The sequence below is a fragment of the Xenopus tropicalis genome, chromosome 7 (assembly GCF_000004195.4).
Source record: "Xenopus tropicalis strain Nigerian chromosome 7, UCB_Xtro_10.0, whole genome shotgun sequence".
NCBI lineage: Eukaryota > Metazoa > Chordata > Amphibia > Anura > Pipidae > Xenopus > Xenopus tropicalis.
Genome location: NC_030683.2, coordinates 35470561 through 35494505, shown reverse-complemented (window position 1 = coordinate 35494505; position 23945 = coordinate 35470561). Strand labels below are relative to the sequence as shown.

The 23945-nt window shown below is 40.0% G+C and overlaps 2 protein-coding genes across 3 annotated transcripts in view; one reads left to right on the top strand and one right to left on the bottom strand.

Annotated features, from left to right (window-relative positions):
- The window catches only part of dnmbp (dynamin binding protein), a 68655-nt gene extending 56380 nt beyond the window's left edge, over window positions 1–12275 (top strand). For both annotated transcript variants that reach the window (XM_004915871.4, XM_004915872.4), the window contains 10 exons: window positions 439–456; window positions 1277–1476; window positions 1579–1709; window positions 3094–3198; window positions 4551–4679; window positions 5763–6095; window positions 6420–6599; window positions 6701–6899; window positions 8943–9451; window positions 10342–12275. In XM_004915871.4, the coding sequence (XP_004915928.1) occupies window positions 439–456; window positions 1277–1476; window positions 1579–1709; window positions 3094–3198; window positions 4551–4679; window positions 5763–6095; window positions 6420–6599; window positions 6701–6899; window positions 8943–9451; window positions 10342–10527 (1990 nt within the window). In that variant the 3' untranslated portion in view covers window positions 10528–12275. The remainder of the gene's footprint in view (window positions 1–438; window positions 457–1276; window positions 1477–1578; window positions 1710–3093; window positions 3199–4550; window positions 4680–5762; window positions 6096–6419; window positions 6600–6700; window positions 6900–8942; window positions 9452–10341) is intronic.
- Window positions 10820–23945, bottom strand: part of abcc2 (ATP binding cassette subfamily C member 2) — a 44418-nt gene continuing 31292 nt past the window's right edge. Inside the window, exons 24-32 of the mRNA XM_004915869.4 lie at window positions 23753–23908; window positions 23329–23528; window positions 21026–21152; window positions 19894–19995; window positions 19543–19686; window positions 18160–18318; window positions 16563–16729; window positions 15094–15288; window positions 10820–14315 (exon numbers count right to left, since the gene is read on the bottom strand). Of these exons, the coding sequence (XP_004915926.1) occupies window positions 14186–14315; window positions 15094–15288; window positions 16563–16729; window positions 18160–18318; window positions 19543–19686; window positions 19894–19995; window positions 21026–21152; window positions 23329–23528; window positions 23753–23908 (1380 nt within the window). The 3' untranslated portion in view covers window positions 10820–14185. The remainder of the gene's footprint in view (window positions 14316–15093; window positions 15289–16562; window positions 16730–18159; window positions 18319–19542; window positions 19687–19893; window positions 19996–21025; window positions 21153–23328; window positions 23529–23752; window positions 23909–23945) is intronic.

The following is a 23945-nucleotide window of genomic DNA, read 5'->3' as shown; positions in this document are numbered from 1 at the left end:
CCATTGTGATAAAATGGGTGTGGTTTGAAGTGGGTGTGGTTTAAAAAGGGGAGTGGTCAAAACTGTCTTCCATTAGCGGCCCTCCACCATGTATGCTAGAGAAATTCCGGCCCTCGGCACCACAGAAGTTGGACAGCACTGATGTAGAGAGTTTCCAGTGTGAGCAAATGAATGCATGGACATTATAGCCCATGCAGAATAGCTTGCGCTACGATAATTCATTTACGGGTAAATGTTGATCAAGGGGGAAGTTCTGTTTTGGGCTCTGTGAGGGAACATTATGGAAGCAAACATCCATATTGCTACAACATACAGCAGCTCTTACCCCCAGTTAGCCCTGTGCATTGCTTGTTAATCAAGTTTAAATATGAGTCTGTGTTCTACAGTAAAAATATTCCCCTGCCTTTCTAACTCTTTCTCTCCTTGTTCTTGTTTCAGGAATCTTTACCAAGAATGGTGAGTATTTTTTGAATTCTATTGTGGTTTGAGTTTTTTTCATGATTTATTTTGAAGGTCAAGTGTCAAACTGTGCATCCTTTGTCCCTATGCTACAGTATTTAGCCGATGCTGAAATTCAAGTCATGTTTGACATTATGTTCTCTTTATAGATCACGTTTGTCTTCTATTTATTTTCTCTTAAATAGACCAGAAAGTACGTATGAAGGCACTTGTGCTTTGTGTGTGCACAGTGAATTCTTTCTGTGATTTTTGTATATATATAATATATATATATTTGACCGGAAGCTGCCACGTGGTTTGCCTATCAGAGTTTTGATACGTAGATCCCAGTACAGCACCACAATTTGTTTCTTACCACAAGTGTTGCCAGCTAAGTAAAGGTTATGAAGTTTAGCACAGAAGGAAGCAATGCAGTAGCACCCGTGTTTTGGGCACCCAGTGTGTGTCTGTGGGCAAATTAATGGAAGACAAATATTGCTTATTGATAGTATTTCACTAACCTATAAATTGACCAAAAATAACAATTGCAGAATAGAAAGAAACACATTGAAAGATCTAGCTGGCCTATTAGTTACTTTTTTACGAGATTAAAGAATGATTAGTTTTGCCAGATCAAAAGCAACAGTCAGTTGATTTGATTAGCTTACACAGTATAATAAATGTTATATGTTTTATATTGAACCTTCTGGATAACATAGTAGACATCCTAGTTACTTTGCACAGATGCCAAATGTTGTATATTGAAATGTTCCAAAGCTTCAGCATAATGCCAGTGGAAAGGGAACTGATAGCCAATCCCCTGTGCTTCACTCCTCAGGGGCCGAACAAACTACATTAACCTGGGATCCTTCCTCATCAAACCAGTGCAGAGGATTATGCGTTACCCTCTGCTCCTCATGGAGCTTCTTGGCGCAACCCCTGATTCCCACCCTGACAAAGCCCCTTTGAGAGAAGCAGTGCAGTCAGTGAAGGATATCAATGGCAATATCAATGAGTACAAGCGCAGGAAGGACTTGGGTGAGTAGTGTGAGGAACCCCCTGGGTGTATCACTCGGATATAACTGATTCTTTGTTACTGTGTGTATGCTCATGAGTTGTGTTGGTTTTTTTCCCTTTTAGTTCTAAAATACCGCAAAGGTGATGAGAATAGTTTGATTGACAAAATCTCCAAGCTTAATATTCACTCAATCATTAAGAAGTCCAATCGGGTCAGCAGTCATATCAAACAACTCACAGGATTTGCACCGCAGGTACTATTTTATATTGTACTATTGTGTCATGTTCTTTGACTTTTATAATGTGTCTTAGATGGAGAGGTCACCTTAAAATTAGTCTTCGTAGGCAGTGGCATTCTAACGCAATTTGCTGTTTTTTGTAATTTTTTTTATATTTTCCAGTTTTGCTCTCCAGGTCTCAGGGTTGTAGTTTAAAGTGTTGCATGGTTGTTAGTAGGGATGCACCGAACCCACTTTTTTAGGTTCGGTCGAACCCCGGAACCCACCTTGAGTGATTCTGCCGAATCCCGAACCGAATCCGAATTAGTATTGGAAGGGGTTAAAATCCCCCCTGACCATTTAACGCTTTCCAGATGCTAATTAGCTAATCAGGATTTGAATTCGGTTTGGCCGGGACTGTGGATTCGGTTGAAACGGAATTCTTCAAAAAAAGCCTGGATTCAGCCCGAATCCCAAACCGCATCCGGGATTCAGTGCATCCCTAGTTGTTAGTACTTAACGGGGTTGTTCACCTTCGAGTTAACTTTTAATATAATGTAGAAAGTTATAGTCTGAGACAGTTTGCAATTGGTCTTCATTTTTTTATTATTTCAATTTTTGTTCAGCAGCTCTCCAGTTTGGAGTTTCAACAGCTATCTGGTTGCTAGGTTCCAAATTACTTTATCAACCAGGCAGAGGTTTGAATAAGAAACTGGAATATGAATAGCAGAGAGCCCCAAATAGAAATATAAGTTATAAAAAGTAACAAGAACAATAAAACTATAGCAATATATTTTTGCCTGCTAGGGTCATTGGAATGCTTTGAAGAAGAAGGCAAATAATTCAAAACCTATAAAGATAAATAATTAAGACCAATTGAAAAGTTGCTGGGCTTTTTACAGCCAGATGCAGGTAGAATGATGAATTATGAACAAATTTGATTGGTTACCATGGGTTACTGCCCACGGGCAAATTTGCTGAGTGTTTATAAATGACCCAACTGTTTATTACCTATCCATTTTGTTATTCTTTTAGGAATAATTAATATTATAAACAAGCTCCTGTAATTATAACTGAGATGTGTATTTTAAGTATGTAGGCTCTATTAACTAAGGCCCTTTTTACCTTTTATATTGGTCCATATTTGTATGTAATCTATATGTTTGATTTTATAAACCGTTCTACTGTACAGTAATGTGGCATGTAGGCATATTATAAGAAAATAACAGACAAAGCTACATTAATACAGGGACATACACAACGTGCAGACGGACTTTTTACTTACCATATTTAGTATACCTTGCTCCATTGTACTCAGTATTACTGAAAGTAGTTTTGGTAGCAAATAACATTGTATCAGCAGTAATGAATCCAAGTCAAGATTTTCATATCCCTAACAAGAGTTTGCATGGTCTCATAGATCAAGGATGAAGCATTTGAGGAGACTGAGAAAAACTTCAGAATGCAGGAACGGCTAATCAAAAGCTTCATTCGGGATCTCTCTGTGTATCTGCAGCATGTCAGGGTAAGTCATTTTCAGGAAACGAAAATAATAATATGAACACTAAATAGCATATATATTGCCTGGTGTTAATGTCTTCCACACCCTCCCCCCATGTGTAGACAGGTGAGAGCTCTGTGGGGCAGGGGAGTAAACATGGTGTGGGTGATGAGGGTCAGGGGCCCAGATTAGGGGTGAGCAACAGAAGAGGTACATGTCTAGCAACCCCTCAGTGTTGCGCCCTAGGCCCGTGCCTCTTCTGCCTACCCCTAGTTCCTGCCTTGGAAGGGCTTGGCCCACAGGGAGATTGCAGGTGTTTTGCCTCCACATTTTGTAGTTTTAACACATAGTGTTATTCCTTCAGGTTGTTTATATTACGCCTATGTCTAGTCACATCTATTTTGTCTTTCCATTTTTATTGCAAAAAGCCTGAGGTGTGTCTCACAGGAATAATATACTGCCCAGGTGCAGTAAGCCATAGCAACTAATAACATGTTAAACAGAAGTAAATTGTTGATTAGTTGCTATTGGTTATTAGAAGAGTAGCAAACTTTGCACCTTTTATTACATAAAGTCTTACATTAACTTTGCATAGTTTAGCACAGTCTATCTGCCTGGCTATAGGCCCTCTGCCAAGTGTTTTCACGAGAGATATATGGTAAAAAATTGGCCAGATATATATTCTGCAATTTTGAAAAATTCAGCCGGCAAAGACCACATCAGCACCATGATACAGAGTGTGTATCTGGCCATAAATTGATGCCCAAAGGTGGTATTTTTAGGCTTCAAGTTCCCTTGTTTTTTCATACACAGCAATTACATACAAATGTTTATCCAGCATCAGGTTTTAGCTAAAGGCCATTTTTTTAATTCAACATATGAAACTTAGGAACTGGTTCTTGCACAGATTTAATAAGCTTGGGTGGAGCCTGCCAAGGAGATGTAGCTCTGTATGTAATATGATTGGAGCTTTCTTTCTCTCTCTTGTTATTAATAGCTCCTTCCTACTCAATATACTCTTGCTAGAGAATAGGCAGAGAACCCTACAAAATGTAAAGTGCTCCTCCATAGAGAATCAAGAATTTTTGAAAAAAAAAAAAAATCTGCTCTTTCTTTTCAAGTGCTACTTGTTTACATTATAAACATAAATTAAAAACAACCCCATTGCTGTCTGGTTTAAATGCATTACGTCAACCTTTGCTTCCCCTCTCTTTTGAGGAGGTATTTATGGCATGCTCTGGGTTCCATCCCCGGTAAGGAGCAAAGGGTAATTGATGTCTCCCTGCAGTCATTGTCCTGGGAGAAGATAGTAACCATTTTGTTTCCAGCCCTGCATCCACAACAGCTCTCACACCCTTGTTTCCCTTGTGTTCTAGGAATCTGCCTGTGTGAAAGTGCTGGCCGCTATGAGTATGTGGGATCTGTATTCAGACAAAGGAACCAGTGATCTGGAGAAGTTCCACAAAGCCCATCGTTATATCAGCGAGAAGCTTTTCACTGATTTTGTGAGTGACCTCCTTTCTTTTATTTGTGCTGTCCCATGAAAGGGAAAGTGCACCCAGTGTATAACTAAGCCTCTGTCTTTCATTAAGTTCCTATTATTAGGGCATATATTATAATTTACACAGGACATTCCATCCCTGAGTAATTGCATTATGCATATAGTGCTGCCATAGTGCTTAAGCTGAACATTTCTTTTGAGCGTAATTACAAAAATATAGAGCACTGCTGCAATTATTGTTTGGAAGAAGGTTGGCCCAACTTGAGGCCTTTGTACCAGATGTGGCCATCCAAGAGACTCTCATGGCATCAAGCAAATATACTCAAAGATAAAATAACTGTGACCTTTAAACCATCTGTTTGAACGTGTACATTTTTATGTCTTTAGTGTTTATTTTCTGTTGTTAGCACCAGTAACACAGCTCCTTAGGGAGTGTTCTCCATCTGATCTGATTATTCAGTTCTGTGACTGCAAAATACTTATTGGCCACAACAAGTAGTTGCTTTAGCTTTAAAGGTGAACTAAACCCCTTTTTACTGGGGGTGGGGGGTGCTGCTAAATCTAAATGCTAAACTCCTATTCCCACTCAGTGATTCTCTCTCTTAAAAATGAACAGGCCCATGCTCTTGGTGTAGAGTGTGCAGCTGGCATCTTGCTGCTAGCTCCCAGTATCCATATACCATATGATCCATAACCATATAAAACTGGGCACATGACCAGTACAGTAATTGCAAATTTCAACCCAGGGCAGCACAGGGGATATAGGAGCCTCACTTTGCACCAGATTCCTGAGACTGCTGCGTTAGCTAAAGAAGAGAAGTGCAACACAGGGGTAGGAGGACAGCACTAAGTGGAAATTTTCGTTTAGTTCTCCTTTAAACCTTACGTTTGCAGACAGGACCGAACTGGCAATCTGTGGGTTCTGGCAAATGCCATAGGAGCTGCTGTAAGATGCCATAGAAAGTAACTAGTTAGTTGGCTAATGAGGGCTGTATGGGCCTTTGTGTTCTTGGAAAAACAGGCCCTATTTGTCACCCGTCCAGGCTTGTTTGCAGAGATCCTTACACTTTACTCTCCCACCCAACAGAAACAAAGAACAGAAAAGTTGGTCATTTCACCCCTGAATCAGCTTCTTAATATGTTTGCCGGGCCACATAAACTGGTACAGAAGCGCTTTGACAAACTGCTGGACTTTCACAATTGCACTGAGCGAGCAGAGAAGCTGAAGGACAAGAAGACGCAGGAAGAGCTCCAGTCTGCCAGGAATAACTATGAAGCGCTAAACGCTCAGCTCCTGGATGAGCTGCCGAAATTCCACAACTTTGCCAAGGAACTTTTTGCCAGTTGCATGCGGGGCTATGCCAGTGCACACTGTGAGTTTGTGAAGCTGGCTTTGGAGGAGCTGAAACCACTATTAACGGTGAGCTTGAGCATCTATGTACTAATACTGTGCGATGTAGCCTCATCAGCCACTTATGTTTCACTTGGTGTCTATGAAATATAGAAAATATCTGTTAGTGGTTTTATGCTAAGAAGCATGACTTTCCTGCATTTTTAGGCAAAGGTTAACAAAATAAAATTAATAGATTTTTATGGGTTAAGCCACATGATCATCAGCTCCTGTAAGGGCCAGGGCTGCAGACACTGAACTCTTTCAGAAGCAGCATGTTGCTGTTAGCCTTGCTGGACATTCCTGGGAGTCCCTTTTTATTCTTGAAATGTTTTTTTTGTATTAACCTTTCAGCTGCTGGGAGTTGGAGCCACAGAAGGGAACCTGATTGCTGTTTTCCAGGAGGAGCACAGCAAGGTCCTGCAGCAACTTCAGGTCTTTACCTTTTTCCCAGAAAACCTTCCACCTTCCAAGAAACCTTTCGAGCGAAAGACCATTGAGCGGCAGTCAGCAAGAAAAACCATCCCAAGCCCGGTGAGCCACAGTCATGCATTGATTCTGCTCTGTGTATTAATGTAAAACATCACACTGTATATTTGTTCTATATTTTTATGTACTTTTCATTGTATCTTCAGGCTAAGTACATCCCACAGCTAGATGAACACCGGGTTGCAGTTCTGGCCAGGTACCCACCCGAGAAACTCTTCCAAGCAGATCGGATCTATAATGCTGCTCAGGATTTGGATGTTTCTTTACAGGAAGGGGATCTTGTTGGGGTCATTAAACAGCAAGATCCAATGGGTAGTCAGAACCGCTGGCTCATTGACAATGGGGGTAGGTTTTGCCTTTGTGTGTTATAAGCACCCTGCTTGATATAGTGTGTTAACTCTGTTTGTCTCTCCCTGCTCACATGGCTAGAACTGCTGGAAAGCAAACAAGCCGTCACTCATAGCATGTTCCTGTACATCGGATTAAAGGGTGTATATTTCCAATAAACATTCATAACAAATGGTCAGTGGTTTTGAAATGAAGCGGCCATACATGGCCAGATCAGGTCATTGGAGCCCACGGAAATAGTTGAACAAGGCAGCATAAATGTGCCGTTACGCTCCCCATCCAACACCATTTTCTGATCTGCCTAACCATTTGGCCAGATATCCATTGGGCAGGCCAATTGCTAGGCCCCATATACGGGGAAACTTTGTCATTTTATTACTCCTATCACTTAAAAATAAGCAGCACTTTGCACAAACTGAAAAACAGAATATAGTTTCCTTGTGCATGGGATGTGCCAAGGAATGGAGATGAATACACTGAGGTCATATAGCATCCAGCTCTGCCAATGCCAATGCACTTATGTGGAAATAATTCTTTTTTTATGTTGTACCCTGAAGCAAGAATCATATGCAGAGAATTGATATTATACGTCGCCTGTTGTCATCTGATTGTCACTCTCTAGGCAGAGAATTTTTGAGTTTGGGCTCTCCATTATGGTGTGTCCCCTCGGATCGCAAGGTTAAAAATATATGAAAACAGTTGTAACAGCGACTGTGTGATAGTTCCAGGGGTCTCAAAGACAGTAAACAAATAGTGACCCGCAAAATCTCTCTTTAGCTGGCCTTAAGGCTGGAACCTCCCACATCCATGCCCTTACACCAAGGAAGGCCTTCCCCCACTGTTTGGAAACCACTGCCCTATGAATTCACCCATATTTAATTAATTTAGCAAGTCACCAATCTAAATGTATCCTTTAGAACAGTGCTGTCCAACTGGCATCTGGCCTGTGGCCCCCATCTATCTGGCTGCTGTGACTGCTTACCTTTGTGTAAGCTTTAAGTTGTATCAGTACTGAGATTAACTGGCCCCTGCATTGTTTACACCTTAGATTCAGGTTGTAAGACCCTGTATTGTTCACACCTGTAAGACCTTAGACTTTAAGCACCAACATTGTTCACCTATTCACACACAGGCAGACTGTAAAAGCAGTGCTGGAATTATGTACATAGTACAGTACAAACTCTTCATCTTGTAGTGGTCATGATCAGTTACTTGTGTAGTCATGATAGGTTTCCCTGTCTCCTTGCCTACTCTACCTGTGTGTGCCATACTCTGCCTGTGTGTGCCATACTCTGCCTGTGTGTGCCATACTCTGCCTGCTCTATGCTGCCTGTGTGTGCCATACACTGCCTGCCCTATGCTGCCTGTGTGTGCCATATTCTGCCTTTCCTATGCTGCCTATGTGTGCTACACCTGTCCCTATGGTGTGTAAATATGTTCTGGGGTTGCTGTGCTACCCACAGGGGAGGAGCCATATGGATTTAAGGGTGTGTATTATTATGACACTTCTTTCATATATGAGGATGGGTGATACACTATACCTGAAGTGAGCACAAACCTTGAAGATGGACAGCACTGCTTTAGAAAGTAAGGGAACCCATTTGTCTTTCTATAGGATAAAAAGATTAAAATTGGGGGTCTTTTTCTCTTCTTCTTGTTGACTTGGCACTAGGAAATTCATTGGTTCTGCAGAGAATCCAGTGACATAAAAAAAAACTGGGGGATGAAAAGTTATAGGCTGTTGATGCCATAAATGGGAAAATATATGCATAGAAAACCTACACCTCTCTACTTGTTTTCTACTAACTACAATAGAATTGAACTAACCGTGACCTATTCATAAAGATATGAAGAGATTATCATTCCCTTAAGCATAATAAGTGGATTTATTATCCACTATCATCCTATATATTTCACCGATGCTGTGCACAACTGTTGAACTGTTATATCACTATATGTGCCTTACGCTTATTTGTATGTACGTTACTCCTCTTGGCTAAATCGACCAAAGTATTTCTGATGATGTATTCTATTTTCCAGTCACCAAAGGTTTTGTCTACTGCTCATTCCTGAAGCCCTACAACCCTCGGCAGAGTCATTCTGATGCGTCTGTTGGGAGCCAGTCTTCTACAGAATCGGGGTACGGAGGTTCCTCACCCAACTTTTCAAGGCAGAATAGCAACAACACCCTGACATTTAACCCAGGCAATTCAACAGTGGCCTTCACCGCAGGATCCATTGCAAAACACAGCATGGATTCCACATCCACGAGCAGTGGTCAGGAGGACTCTCCAGTCTGTCTGCCTGATGGAAATCTCTCCAAAAAGTCAAGTGAAACAGAGGTGCCCAGACACCCACGGACCAGTGAGAAGGTGGCAAAAACTAGTACAGACCCTGAATCAAATAATCACAGGAGGCAGACAGAAAATGAAAATAGCGTTGGAGACAAAGAACAGACGTTTGAAAGCCGTAAAGCAATTAGAAAGAAAACCGCTTCCCCTGCTCATAGCGACTGTGAACAAGATGTGTGTGAACTAGAAGGGAACCAAGTAAGTATCAGTATTCAAAAGTAACTTTCCACCTAGAAGATAATATATATGCATGACATAGGCTGTAAATTGTATGGTCATGGGTCAGATACTGTGAAAGTATAAGTAAACCTTTAAAATTAGTGAAAATTGTAAATTGATGTGAGTGCTATTTTAAGCACATTTGCAAATTACATTCAAAATGTAAAGGTATGACGGTGAAGTTAAACATTAGAAAAACATTAGAAAAACATTAGAATCCTCATAACTTTTCTTACTTCTTCCCTAACCAAAAGAACATCAGACCAACCCTCTTTCTTTCACTTGACTATATCTAATTCAAAAACAGACCAGCAGGTGGTGCTGTTGCAGCAAAATTGATTCAAATTAACACATTGCCCTTAATTAAATAAAAAATAATTAATTCAACTTGCAAAACTGCTCAGAATAGCACTCCCATCAATTTTACATTCACTTATTTTATAGGTTTAGTTATTCTGCAAAATAATGTCATGCAAGCATATGGGTACTTCAAAGATTATGGCAACACACAAACAGACAGATGGAATCAGAATCCAGGGCCTTAGCCAAACTTACCTAAGTGTACATGGAACTGTTGAGCAGTTTGGGGCTTTCAGTGCCAATTCGGAGTTTTAAGGACCTTCATGAGTCAAATTTATGGTATATATGTGCCTGTAGTACAGGTGATGCATGTGGCCTTTAGCCTTCCACAGGTCAGGCCTAAATTACAGTGCTTGGGCCTTTCAGATAACAATGAATGGGAGAATAACTTTTTAAATTCTGATTACAATCAGTCTGCTGACAATAATAGTAATGGTGTGTATTTCTTCTAATAACTCTGTGCTGGATAATGGAGTAAATGGGAACTAATATATGTTTTTCCGTTGCAGGTGTATTATGCAGTATATACATTTAAATCCCGCTCTCCAAATGAACTTTCAGTGTCAGCCAATCAAAGAGTTAATATCCTGGAGTTCAGAGACATGAATGGCAATGGAGAGTGGTGGTTGGCAGAAGTGGAAGGAAGGCGGGGCTACGTGCCATCCAACTACATCCGTAAAACAGAATATACGTGAAATGGACCTTCTTGATGAGCCTGGGAACAGTAGAAACATTACAGAATTCAGTGCCTTTTCTGGATCAATTCCCGTTGGGTTCTTTTTTTTGCTGCTGAAATCACTTGAACAATATGTACAGCTGATGAGACTTTAATCTAAGGGACTTCACGTCCGCTCGTGCGTAGAGCATTTTAAGGAGAAGCGATGCAGTTTTTGCTTAACTTGAACCTGCAGAATAGATCTTATGAGCAGACATGAGAATTCCTACATTTGCTATAAGGTGCCGTGGAGTCCACTTTGGTTTGATCTGTTTTATTCATTGCAGTATAGGGAATTCTGCTGTATGTGTGGCTTCAGTGCAGTGCCGGCGAGGAACCACAAAGAACAAATATCCGCTTACAGTGACATAATGTGAATGGTTTGGGGTGCTCATTATGATTATTTAATCCAGTTACTCACTAAGCATTCCTTCGGTTCCACTATGAGAGAACCTTGTAGGATATGTGTGTCTGGTTGTTTAACACAATGGTTTTCCTAGCCTTGTGTGCCACCATTATCATCTGTTTCATTGTGTCCTTCTCCATTAATGTGTGCAGCTAACCAGGTATCCACACGTGCGTCAAATTTGTCAGGCTGCATTGTTTTTGCATCAGGAGATCGTTTTCCATGGGGCACAACATTTAGTTACAGGGAGCCACAATAACATCCACGGAAATGCTAAATTTATTTTTGTATGTAACCAGTAAATCTGCATCTACCCCATTGTTCTTTCATTCTCATACCTGCTGTGCCTGCTGTGCATCATGGGAAGGCAGGGTGCAATACGCTTTCAGGCCCACCTGAAAATGCCCAAAAGCAGGACCTCTGTAATCTCAAACTCCATTTGCAGTTTATTTATCCATAAAGGCCACAGACACATTCTACAATGAGGCAGCATCTAGTGTCTAACCATTGTTCTACTATATATATATATATATAATATTCTGTAATGAGGTTTAAAGTTTAAGGCATAAGAAACACACCATTTGTAAGATTCTACCACCATATTGTTAACATTCTCTCTACCCTGCAATAAGCCAAGCAGTATTATCTACATAAACTACATTTCAAACGTACTGAAACAGTAGGGGAACCAGACCTTTGGTGTTTATGTTGCCTTGAATTCAACAGATGTTGAGCCGATTGAGGGACTGTCTCTAAGCTGTCGGACTCTTGGCACAAAGCACTTAATCGCAAAGCAGAACAGATTTCTGTGTAAATGAATCTTGCAAGCTTCCAGGGTGAGTGGAGCCAGGCAAGAGACATGTACATAAATATATAAATTCCTATGAAATAACACATTTTATACTGTGTGTATCATACAAGCATCAAGTGGAGCAGGGAGATCAAAACTGTGGCCCTGTAGTCACCAATAGAGTTGACCAAGGCTGGAGGACCGCAGACAAGGAAAAGGAATAACTACTGATGCATCTGGGCAGCCTTCTCTTTGTAAATTCCATTGAAATGTATTATATTTTTTTAGGCATACATGCATTTTTACAATGTAGCATTTGCACATTTTAAATAGGCACCTTTTTAGAAAATGAAAGTACTTTTTGACTTATTCTTTTCCTTTTAGAACAAAGCTGTATGATATGGTTGTGTATTTTTCTATATTGAGTATTTTTTTTCATTGCTAAAATGGGGAGGCTGTGTTTCAGCAAAGAAAGACAAGTCCTTTATTCTGTGCGGTGATACACAGCAGCAATAAACCTCTAGTTCTGTTATTATTTGTGTGTGTGCTTTAATTAGTTGCTGCAGGTACAAACAGTTAAGAACAGAATAGAAACCACCAGCACAAAATGCAGTTAAAATGGTGCTTTACTTTAATTTATTTTAATTTATTTGGCCAGAAAATTTTCCTTTTTGGGCGGACAATTCAACCTTTGTCAGATGAAGGATGTTGAGAATCAAGCAAGGATTAAACTTCAGGTAAGGATTAAATTTAGGGCAAACATCCCTGTTCCTCAAGCACATTAATGAACTTTTTATGAACTGATTATTAAAGAGTAACATCTGCTGTTTATATTGGGATATATTTGCTGAATTATATGTCTCCTACATGTACTTTTCAGCAGGGGAATGTCTGGTTATTGGGCCCCACAGCAACAGCATTGTTCTCCTATACTTTAGGAACAAGACATTTTCCAGAAACATATATTGCAGCTGCTTATCAGTCCCCCCAGCATTTGCAGGGCCAGTTTCCTCTATAGTTTATGAGTGTGTATCATAGTGGCACCTCCACATCAAGCTTTACCTTTTATCTCAGAAAAACCTACCTACCTGCTAGTTGATCGTTTGCGTAGTACACACGAGAGGCATGGGCAAAAATGTTTGTACTACATGCTTCTCTTCGTGGGGGGTGAGGGCTGACAAATAACTTTACCTAAAGTTTCTGATGAGGAACCTGAACTTTCCCACAACTGTGGGAAAAATCAAATTAATGTCTCTGCTAAATAATGCAGGTATTTTTCTTCCCTAATGCAATGTGTGTTGCTCTAAGGCTATTGCGACATGTGCGCTGTTTCTCGGCCTGTGTATAAATGCAGTAACAGCCAATCTGCTGGCATCCATTCATGTCTCTGTACATTTCATTGGCCTCGGTGCAGACAAATGTAGGGCATTTTTGCATTGAAAAACAAAATATCAGTAAAAGAATTACTTGTAACCTACTACCCCCTTCCCCACGTAAAACTTGCTGTGGACGCACATCATATGTAAAAGCCTTTTCAGGAGTAGGACTGTGTGATGTAATCTCCATGGATTTTCCCATGTTTACGAACATGCCAGCCCTTATGCCAATTGCAGTTCTTGCCCTGATCTCACCTTTACATGAAATGGTTGATGCCTAATATGTGCATAAAAGAAAATTAATGGTGTTGGCATACACAGCAGTGGCGATCTCTTCAGTTGGGTCTCTAGGCTGCAGGTGTGGGTCCACGGGTCACTGTTTGGTCAGTATACATAGAGTGTAATCCCATGTTAAACATATATTGAACAGTATTTCAATTAACTGTATATGCACTGGTTTTCAATTTCCCATTATGGACTATTTGGTTTAGCACTAGTAAATGTAGTAAGACCTATCAATTTGAAGGGCCCCAGCTTCCCTACATTGCCAGGGACTACCATTGTCATGAATTCCAACTGTGAGAAATCCTTCATGAAAATAAGGGGCTTTGCATTGATGTACTGTTTTTTTTTTTGCCAAAATGTCTATTTAATTTAAGGTATGTGTCAACAAATATATATATATATGTACATTCAAGTATAAACTGGAAGGGCATCACTGCCTTTATAATGCTCCTGATACAATTCCCGTAGCATGAGTAAATTACATAGTTTACTAAAAAAAATCCTTCTGTGATCATTTAGATTAGAAAGAAAGATTTAGCTTTGGTTACAAGGTTACCCTGCAGCAAGAAGCAGGTGCATTAACTTGCAGTGGGACTGCTCCATCAGGCCGGCATCCGGAGCCCTTTATTCAGTCTAAAGAGCAATCAGAACCTTCTTAGCTGCTGCAGCCATAGGTTAGTCTGTGTCAGAGCCTCTCTGAATGCTCCAGTACCAGTTGGTACTACGAAACCTCTTCTAAAGTCTCCCAAATAAAAGTATTTTGGTGTCTTCTTTCCCATATTTATAGTATGGTACTTTGAGTGCTATCAATGCCAGCATCCTTGGCCATAGAAAAGAAATGTCCCTGGCGCTGAAGAAGCTCATCTGGACTTCCAAATTCTATGATCTTCCCGGCATCCAGCACCATTAACCTGAGAACAATCACAAAAACACAAATGTAGGCACCAATAAATAGCAAAGGTTATATGAATGTGCTCTGCAGAGCCAAAAAGCTCACTATGGTGGCACCTATGTGCTTTTCTATTTTCCTTTGGTTTAAACAACCCCCATTGGTGACATTCACTTTATCCAATGTACTACATGGCAATCAAGTGTACCCCACTTTTAGCAACTCATACCAACAAGTAAGAATGTACACCCACGTGCCCACATTACCCACATGCTTTTAACATCATAAGAGTTTATTTTACGACACCCTACCTACATTCTGAAGACAATGCAAAATAGCATATACTATCAGTGAAAGGTAAATAGAAGAAATAGTTAATGACTACTGTAGTAGAATAAGAAGAAATGTTGTCCAAATTTGGATTTGGTGTATGTTTGGTTATGTTATTAGACTGTGAGTGGGGAAGGGCACTATATAGAGTCAGCTTGGATTAGGCGGCTAGCACATTACCGGACCCAACAAAAGTAGCCTATGATTAAGGTCCAACAGGTGGCACCAAACGCATCAGGCTATCAATATGTGAAAAAAGTGAGGTCCTAAGGAAATCTGGAACTATGTGAACTTGCATCCTCCCCAAAAGGTATGTAGACTTTGTTGTATGTCATATATAAATATACATATGTATGTGTGTGTATATGTTTATATAATCATGTACATCACATATGGTATGTCATGTAATCAGCCTACTGCATCAAAATATCTGAACAAAATAGGGTTAGAGTAGAAGAATCTGCTCCTACCTGCTGCTGTCCATAATGGTGTGCAACCGGTGCGCAATAGTCAGGACTGTGCAGTCTGCAAACTCGCTTCGAATCGTCCTCTGGATTAAATTATCCGTCTCCAAATCTACAGCAGCCGTGGCTTCATCTAGAATTAGGATCTTAGATTTCCGAAGCAAAGCCCGAGCAAGGCATACAAGTTGTCTCTGGCCAACGCTGCATTAAATAGAGAAGCAGAAATGTAAGTGATAATGCCACATATAAGCAAGCGGCTTGCTTCTTCAGGCATATAGTTCTCCATGTTTAACTGAGATGCACAAAAATCTTAAATCCACATCATTTGTTTTTTGTAATAGGGATAGCAAATGCTTTGGTGACCAAGAATTACCATTGCATAGAACTTTAATCCTAATCATACTACTCCCAAAGATTAAAAATGGAATTAACATTATACTGGTGCTGTTGCAGAACCAAACAACATGGAGCCTGGAGGTGGCAGTTCAGCACAAACACATTGGCTGATCTTTCTTTGCTTGTGCTATAAAACAGAAACATTTTTTCCAGATATTTTCCTTTCATGCTATTTTTAAAAGGCTGTTTTAATAAATCACTTGGCATTTCAAGTTTTTTTCGTGATTTTACTTTCAGGGCCACCATTAGGGGGGGGGCAGTCTTGGGCCTGGTGGGTTTTTGGGCCTTAGGGGTTCCTGGCCATGCTGCACTGACATGGATTAGCTGGCCCCCTGTTGTCAGTGAGCTGCAGACTTTAGGAGGGAGGACGGGAGCTTGGGTGCCTACATGTTCTTTACACTAACAGGAGGAAAGGTTAAAGGTGGCCACACATGTGGCGATCTGCAATCTTTTGTGCGACCATCAGTGGCACGAAAGATCGTCAGACCCGCCACTAACCTTCAGGGCTGAAACGGCAGATAAGGAGGTAGAAACACTAGGATAGGCTTTCTACCTCCTTCTGCCGATTCAGCCCTGACGGCAGATTTTGCTCAGGCGCCTTTTATGGCGCCCGATCAAAATCTTTTGACCTGGCCGATCAGCGATACCGGTCGACTCGCCATACACGCACCGAATATTGTACGAAACGAGGTTTCGTACGATACTATTGGTGTGTGTATGGCCAGCTTTAGTCCCGGTAAAACTACATTGGGGATTGAATGTGCTGGAGAGGAAGTTTAAATTTTACCCAGCCCCTGTGCGGCTCTACCAGGACTTAGACTTCAGTGAGAAAAGAAGCAGCATGAAAAGCTGTGTAAGGGAAAGAACATGAAGGCCAGGAGCTCCTGTTCTCCCTTTCCAAGTCTGAGGCACACTGACAGCAGAGAGGCCCAGCTAATGAAGTGCCCCCCTTGTGGGAAGGTTCGTGACTGGGGTGGTAGGGCCCTAAGGTGACAGCCCAATGGGCTCCAGACTCCCCAGTCCAACTGTGCACACTTAAGAGGAAATTTTGACTTTTCCTTGTTTTTTGATGATCTTACCTGAGGTTCTCTCCACCTTCACTCACTTCATGGAAAAGTTTCTCCTGAAGCCCTTCCACAAATGGCTTGAGATGGGAGAGTTCAAGGGCTTTCCAGATATCCTCATCTGTGTACTGGTTGAATGGATCCAGATTCATCCTTAAGTTGCCAGAAAACAAGACAGGATCCTATAGGGATACAAATCACACACTCGTGATTTTATTTAAAAGAAAACAATTTATATGGAGGAATACATGTTTAATAAAATATTTTGTTTTGAGATTTTCCAGGTCCCACCTTCGCAGATACTGAAATTGACCACCTTGCACATGGTTTCTCTCTAATAAACAGAGGCCAAAATCTGCCATTTTTATAGGGCCCTTCCAACCATTTTAGATATCAGCTTGTTATTTTGGCAAGCAGTATCAGTTATGGCATCAGCATGTATCTCTGTGGCCCCAATTAATTCTGTAAGAAATGGATAATTACCCCCCTTTTTATTTTGTGTTATACTCTATAACATTCAAAACACATGAACTATACAGCACAGCCGTATACGGCACAGCTCTGTCAACAGAAGATGCTGCTCCCAGTACACAGGGGATGCCAGTGTGGCCAAAACCACCAGGCAACTATGCAAGTCTATGGAGGATGCTTTTTAGTTTCTTTGGCACCATGTTTTTGGATAAAAGAGAAATGTTTCTTGTTCCTGCTCTTTGTCTTGTCAAGGTGTATATCTAGCATGGATCTAGCATGCAGGAACAGATGTGGCTATAGGGCTCATTAATGTGCAAAGCATTAACATGGATGCAAACTAGTGTAAACTTGGGTGCTATTCACTAGGGATGCGCTCCATACAGCTTGCGTCAGTGCAACTGTTCTGCCTGCTCTGAAGAACTGCAAATGCTGTAAAAAAATAAATATTTCTTGATAGAAAGTTTAATATATCATTCCCAGACCACAATACTTTTCATAATTATAATAGTAGGAAATGTTTTCAGGCAGTAACTTTAGCCTGTAGACAATTTCTAGTGACCAGTCAAAATAATCCTATAAAAATGTGTTCGACTCTTTAGATCTATGAACAAACGTGTCCTGCAGGGTTATTTAGAATCTGGTGCAAATCTTTTTTTTATAACCATTAATAAATGGAAACTTGTGAAATTACTTTAATAAGCACCTACTTCATAGGCTTTAATTTAGGGATGTTCCTGCTTGAGTGTGAGCCTGCATCTCACTGAAATTATTATGCATCTGAAATCCTAATGAATCTGTGGTTCTTGAATGTCAGACACCAGTGCTGACGTGGGACAAGAAGGCTAGCAAGATGAAGAACGTACTTCCCCTATGACTATGATAATAACAAGCTAAACATACAAATGGCACCTTACAGAAACTAAATACAAAAAATATATAAATGTTGGGTGATAGGAGGGTTGGTAAGATTGTTTCCTCCAGTCTGCTAATATAACTAAAAAATTCTAGAGAATACCAGGGTAGCACCATGTTGGTTATATTTATTAGTGAGGCTGCTGCTCTTGGTGAGGGAAGATGTATAGACTTCATTCCAAACTATTCAATATTTACATTTATATGTAAATGGTAAATTCAGTTTTACCTGTGGAATAATGGTCAGTTTTTGGCGTAGGTCATGAAGGCCAATGCTTGCAATGTCCAGCCCATCGATCATAATCTTGCCACCCGCCGACTCAATGATCCGAAAGATGCAATTGGTGAGTGAGGACTTTCCAGCACCCGTCCTGCCGACAATACCAACCTGTGCGTCACATTAATAACCGTGTTTTCAGTAAGGCCCCCAAACATTTAGGGCATTCCCACATTAATATCACACTATATACACATATATTTATATAGTAACACGAAATGTATTTATGCCCCCCAACAATATATATATAATTTAAATAAATAACAGCATGTGAAACCTTCTATATCTGTAGTTCGCTATTTATCCTTTACAATTATAGTCACTTTATAATGAAGTTACCCTGATTGTACAGTGCTGGGTATACAAGAAGTAGCTCAGGGGCGACTTTCTACAACAGGGAGGGTCCTGCCTACAACCTTTCATGCCTTGCTGAACTACAGGAACCAAAATCCTTTAAAGGGATAGTTTATGTTTAAGTTAACTTTTAGTATGTTAGAAAATGTACTATTTCTAGTAACTTTGTAATTGGTCTTTATTACTTATAGTTTTCTTTTTAAATTATTTGCCTTCTTCGTCTACATCTCTCCAGCTTTTACACAGGCTCACTAATCACGCTAGCCAAAAAACTATTGCTCTCTGCAGCTACAATTGTATTTTTATTGTTACATTTTATTCCTTATCTTTCTATTTAGTCCCTCTTCTATTCATACTCCAGTCTCTCATTCACATCACTGCCTGGTTGTTAAGGTAACCAAGCCCCTAGCAACCAGATAACTGCTGAAATTCCAGACTGGAGACATTTGATCCAAAAATATCTGGGTCCTAACTATTTTAGACCTCTCCTATCTCTATTCAACGGTTAATGGATGTATTGGCTCATAAAGTAGCCATGCTAGCAACAAATGAACAAAACAGCTGTATAGGTATACAGCACTGCAGCCAAACACAATCTACCTGCTGCTCAATTTTAATGCCTGCTAGTTGATGTAGATCTTCAGATTCAACAACAGCCTAAAGTACAAGGGGCATATTTGACTGTCACAATATTTCCTTCCCTACCCGTTACTGTTCAACACTGTAAAGACTGAGAATCATTATACTTATACAGGGGCATATCTGGGGCTGCCGGGTCAAGGGGGTCCCATTGCTACTGTAGTGATTGCTGCTGCACTCTCTGCACTAAAAGGGCCGAATTTCTGTTTTTAAAAATGGCTTCTGGGTTTTCTCCTGCAGATTTTTCCTTGCCAAAATAATAGGTAGTCACCCTAATGGTGTTTGTGCAATTTCCTTTTAATTACTCATTTGTACACCTGTATGTGTGTATTAAGCATGTACCTTCTCCATGCTATTAATGGTGCATGAGATACCCTGCAGGACAAGGTCCAGTTCGGGCCGGTAACGAACTTTGTAGTCCACAAACTGTACAACTCCTTTCTCTGGCCAGTCTTTTGGTGGGCGATGGTCTTCTACCCACTGTGCCTATAATTAATTGATAGATGAAGTGTAAAAATTCATAAAGTTGGTTACAAAATATTACTACAGAGATGTCAACTAACTCATGTTATTAGGGAGATAATGAACTAGTAAAGTAAAATTAAGTCTGAAAAATACCAGGACTAGATCATCCTCTTCCTGATGACATGGAGTGAGTTGCCATTTCTGAATACTGAAGACAGGCACTCTTACCTCTCTCTCCACCTTTATATACTCATCTACTCGCTCCACCGCAACTATGTTGGTTTCTAGCTCAGACGTCATCCTCACTAACCAGTTGAGGGTTTGAGTGATCTGTTAATAAATTCATGGTGTCATTAGAACTGAATTTACTACAACATTGAAAAGCTAATAATAATAATAATAATATTTTTTGTTAAACAAAGACAAAAAGTAAAATAAAAAGTAAAGAATACAGGCAAACAGAATCAGCTACTTTGTTAAGTAGCTGATTCTCATTCATGGCTATGTTTCTAGGTATTTAAGGGACAGTGTACCCCCTTGTCCAACATGAGTACAATAAATAGGGCTTATGCTGAACATACTTTTTGCCTGTTTGAATAAGGAAAAATATTATTTTTTTGTTATTTCTTGAGCTAAACAGGGCAAACAGAGAAAACTAAACTACTCCATGGTCCTTGTGAGGCAAATTGGTGCTAATTTCCTATATAGATGCTTAAATACACAAGTTATTTTACCCATAGCAACCAAATTGCTGCTTTCTTAGGGCTGTGACACACGGGGAGATTAGTTGCCGCACAAAGTCACGGAAGTTTCCTCTCAAGGCAACTTCTGCGACTTCGGCAAATTGCGGTGCTGCATATGCCATCCCACCGGATACATTCTAGCTTGTGGGATGGCATTTCAGGGAGATTAGTCGCCTCTGACAAGGGAGATTTGTCGCACGGCGACTAATCTCCCCATGTGTAACAGCCTTTATTCTAACAGGCAGTAGAAAAAGCAAAAATAATTGCTGGTTGGCTGCTATAGGCAACTGCACATAAGTTACCCCGATTGCTATCTAAGACAGAGAGGGCTGGTTTTATTGTTGCTTGAAGCAATAGATAAAATGAGCTTTTGAGTAAACTAATGACTAGGGCTTGGTCTGAATATATTATTTGCCTATTGTTTAAATCAGGAAAAAAAAATTTTGTTTGGCAAACTGGGAACTTGATGCTACTACATGTCTAGTACTTGCAAGGTAAATATTTAGATTTCCACTGTGCAACTTATTTCCCTGGATAATGGACTTTTGCTAACAAAACAGTCACAACAAAGGTTTAACAGTGGGGCACACAAAACACACAAAATCAGTCAGACTCACATTGAGAGCGGAAGAAATGGAAAGCCCTACGGTTCCACTATCCACAGTCCCTCGTCCCAGCACAGCGAAAAGGGCCGCAAAGAAGACTGTAAGGTTTCCTACGAATTCCAGACGAATAGCCAACCACCTACAAAATAATTTAGAAAATTAACAGTAAAGTCAATAGATGGAATATGAAGCTTTTTATTTTTAGTCTCCAGCTAATTTCTTCATATACCCCATGTCCATGTAGAAAAGAACGTTATTGATTTGCCCTACTTTCATTGTTTGTTAGTATCAATAAGAAATCTTAAATACGTTTCCATACCCTGCCCTCTAGTGGCCACATTAAAAGCACCATAGTTAAAGGGATTCTGTCATGATTTTATGGGGTATTTTTTATTTCTAAATTACACTGTTTACATAGCAAATAATCTTCTCTACCATTTAAAATTTTATTCTTAAACCAACAAATGTATTCTTTTTAGTTGTTATATTGGTGTGCCATCTCAGTGCATTGTGCCTGAGTCTGAGCTTTCAGAAGGAGCCAGCGCTACACATTAGAACTGCTTTCAGGTAACCTATCGTTTATACCCCCATGTAACTGGAGGAGTCCCAAGCTGGACTTGGATTTCTTACTATTCTGGTATTTTCTATTTTGATATCTATCACTTTTAGCAATACAGGTGTCAGGGAGCTGCTATCTTGCTGCCTTCCCATTGTTCTTCTGATCGGCTGCTGGGGGGGGGGGAGGGGGTGATATCACTAACTTGCAGCTCAGCAGTAAAGTGTGACTGAAGTTTATCAGAACATGAGTCATATGGCTGTGGTACCCTGGGAAATAAAGAATATGGCTAGCTCATGTGAATCTTTAAAATTCTGCTGGAGAAGCTCTATTAACTGATGTGTTTTGTAAAAAACATGTTTTCCCATGACAGTACGCCTTTAATTTATTGAAGTTTCATTTACTTAGTGAAACAACACCCCTATTGTAATTCCTCAGTTAAATACCATGATTATAATGTACCCAAAATTCTTCTTTATTTTATCAGGAGCTCGTACACACCCTTATCTATCCAGATACACATCCTTATATCCCCAAATGTTTCAACAACTAAATCCCTCAATTATCCCAGCATGTATCTTGCCTCCATAGAACTTACAGCTACACTATTATAAAAAAATATGGTCCTTATATAAAAAGGAAGAACAATAAAAGTGATAGACAAGGCAATGCATATAGACACAGAGACCACTGAAAGATACAAATATGTATTTTACACTCTCTTCCCAACAAAAAATCTATTTGACTTCATTGATTTTTATTTATTAAAAAAACAGCCTTACCATTTTTCCAGCTAATTTCCCTATTAATAACATTGGCATGAAGCATCATTTTACCCTCCAGGCTAGTAAAATACGGGCCAGGGGGCAACACTAGGCATAATGTTTTGTCTGCTATCCATTCCCCAAATGGGAGAAGGAAAAGACACAGGTTTAATGAGAAATTGTCTGCACATCTGATTTCTACAATATGTCTTTGTTTAGCATATGGACAAAAAGAAAGTTTGATGTCCAGTAAAAGCAGAATTCACAACAGCCAGCCAACATTATAAAAGGTCTGTTTGTCACTTTATTAGATCCAGAAGATATGCCACATAGACCTGGACAACAGCTTTAAGGCTCTTGACAAAAGGACCCAATTGGCCTCTTTACACTGCTTGGTTTCCCCCAGCAGCTACTGGGTCTCTTTCCCTATGGCTAAAACCACAGGTAGTAAATAAGGCCCATTAAATCCTATCTTGTGCACTATTTGTGGTAATGAACAAAATCTAGACTTATGAACTGAATGACAGGGGTCCCGAACATTTTTATCTGTGTGCCACGTTTGAATAGAAAAAAGTTGGACAGCAACACAATCCTGAAAGAATATTCCTGGGGGTGCCAAATAATTGGCTATTTTTTAGCCCCTATGTGGACTGGCAGCATACAGAATGCTCTGGTTTTTATGCAACCAAAACGTCCAAGCCAGGAATTAAAAAATAAGTACCTGCTTTGAGGCCACATGTTGCTTGAGAGCCTTTGGTTGAGGATCACTGATATGTAGATGATATAGGTGTTCTGAGTGCCCTATTCTGTACAATATACTGCCCCTTTGAGGGAAGTTAACTGCATATTGACCCACATAAATGCCCCTACAAATGGCTTATGGCCTTGAGAATTAATAATGTAGATGAATAACTTGGTTTTTACTGGAAAAACATGCTGTCATTGTTGCTATACGTAGTGCTGTGGCTAAATTCAATCTGCATGTTCCATCCCACCTGTTGGAGACAATCCAAGAATATACACTTTTCTGATTATTATCGATGGTATCTTCATTGTGCTGCAGAAACCTATCTTGATGTCCATAAGCTCGGATTACAGACAGTCCAGAGACAGTCTCCCCAAAATGGGAGTAGATGGGAGACCTTGTGACAGAATCCAGACGTCTCAGCTGGCGGGAGGTGGTGACATAGAATCTCTGCACATACAAATAAATGCAAAAAGAAAAAATGTCTGTTACTGGGAGATTCTTATGCTTTTGGCATCTGATTGTGTATGTTAATTTATTATTAGTTATTTAATGATCAGGTAACAAACCAGAACTTGATGGCTTTTAAAACTATAAACAGTTGAATTACTGTACATGGTATAGATGGTATAAAAAGACAAAGATTGATTTTTTTAATTTTCAAATCCCATTACCTGAACAAAGTAATAGAAGATTGCAAGTGGCACAATGACAGCAGCGAAGATGGGAGTAGCCAAACATATGATGAATAGGGTTCCAATAACTCCCAGAAAGCATGCGATCCAGCTGCGGAATGACATTGGGATGGTCTCATCCACAGTTAGGATATCCTACAAAGAAAGTGTTTTTTAAAAGTAACTGCTGCCT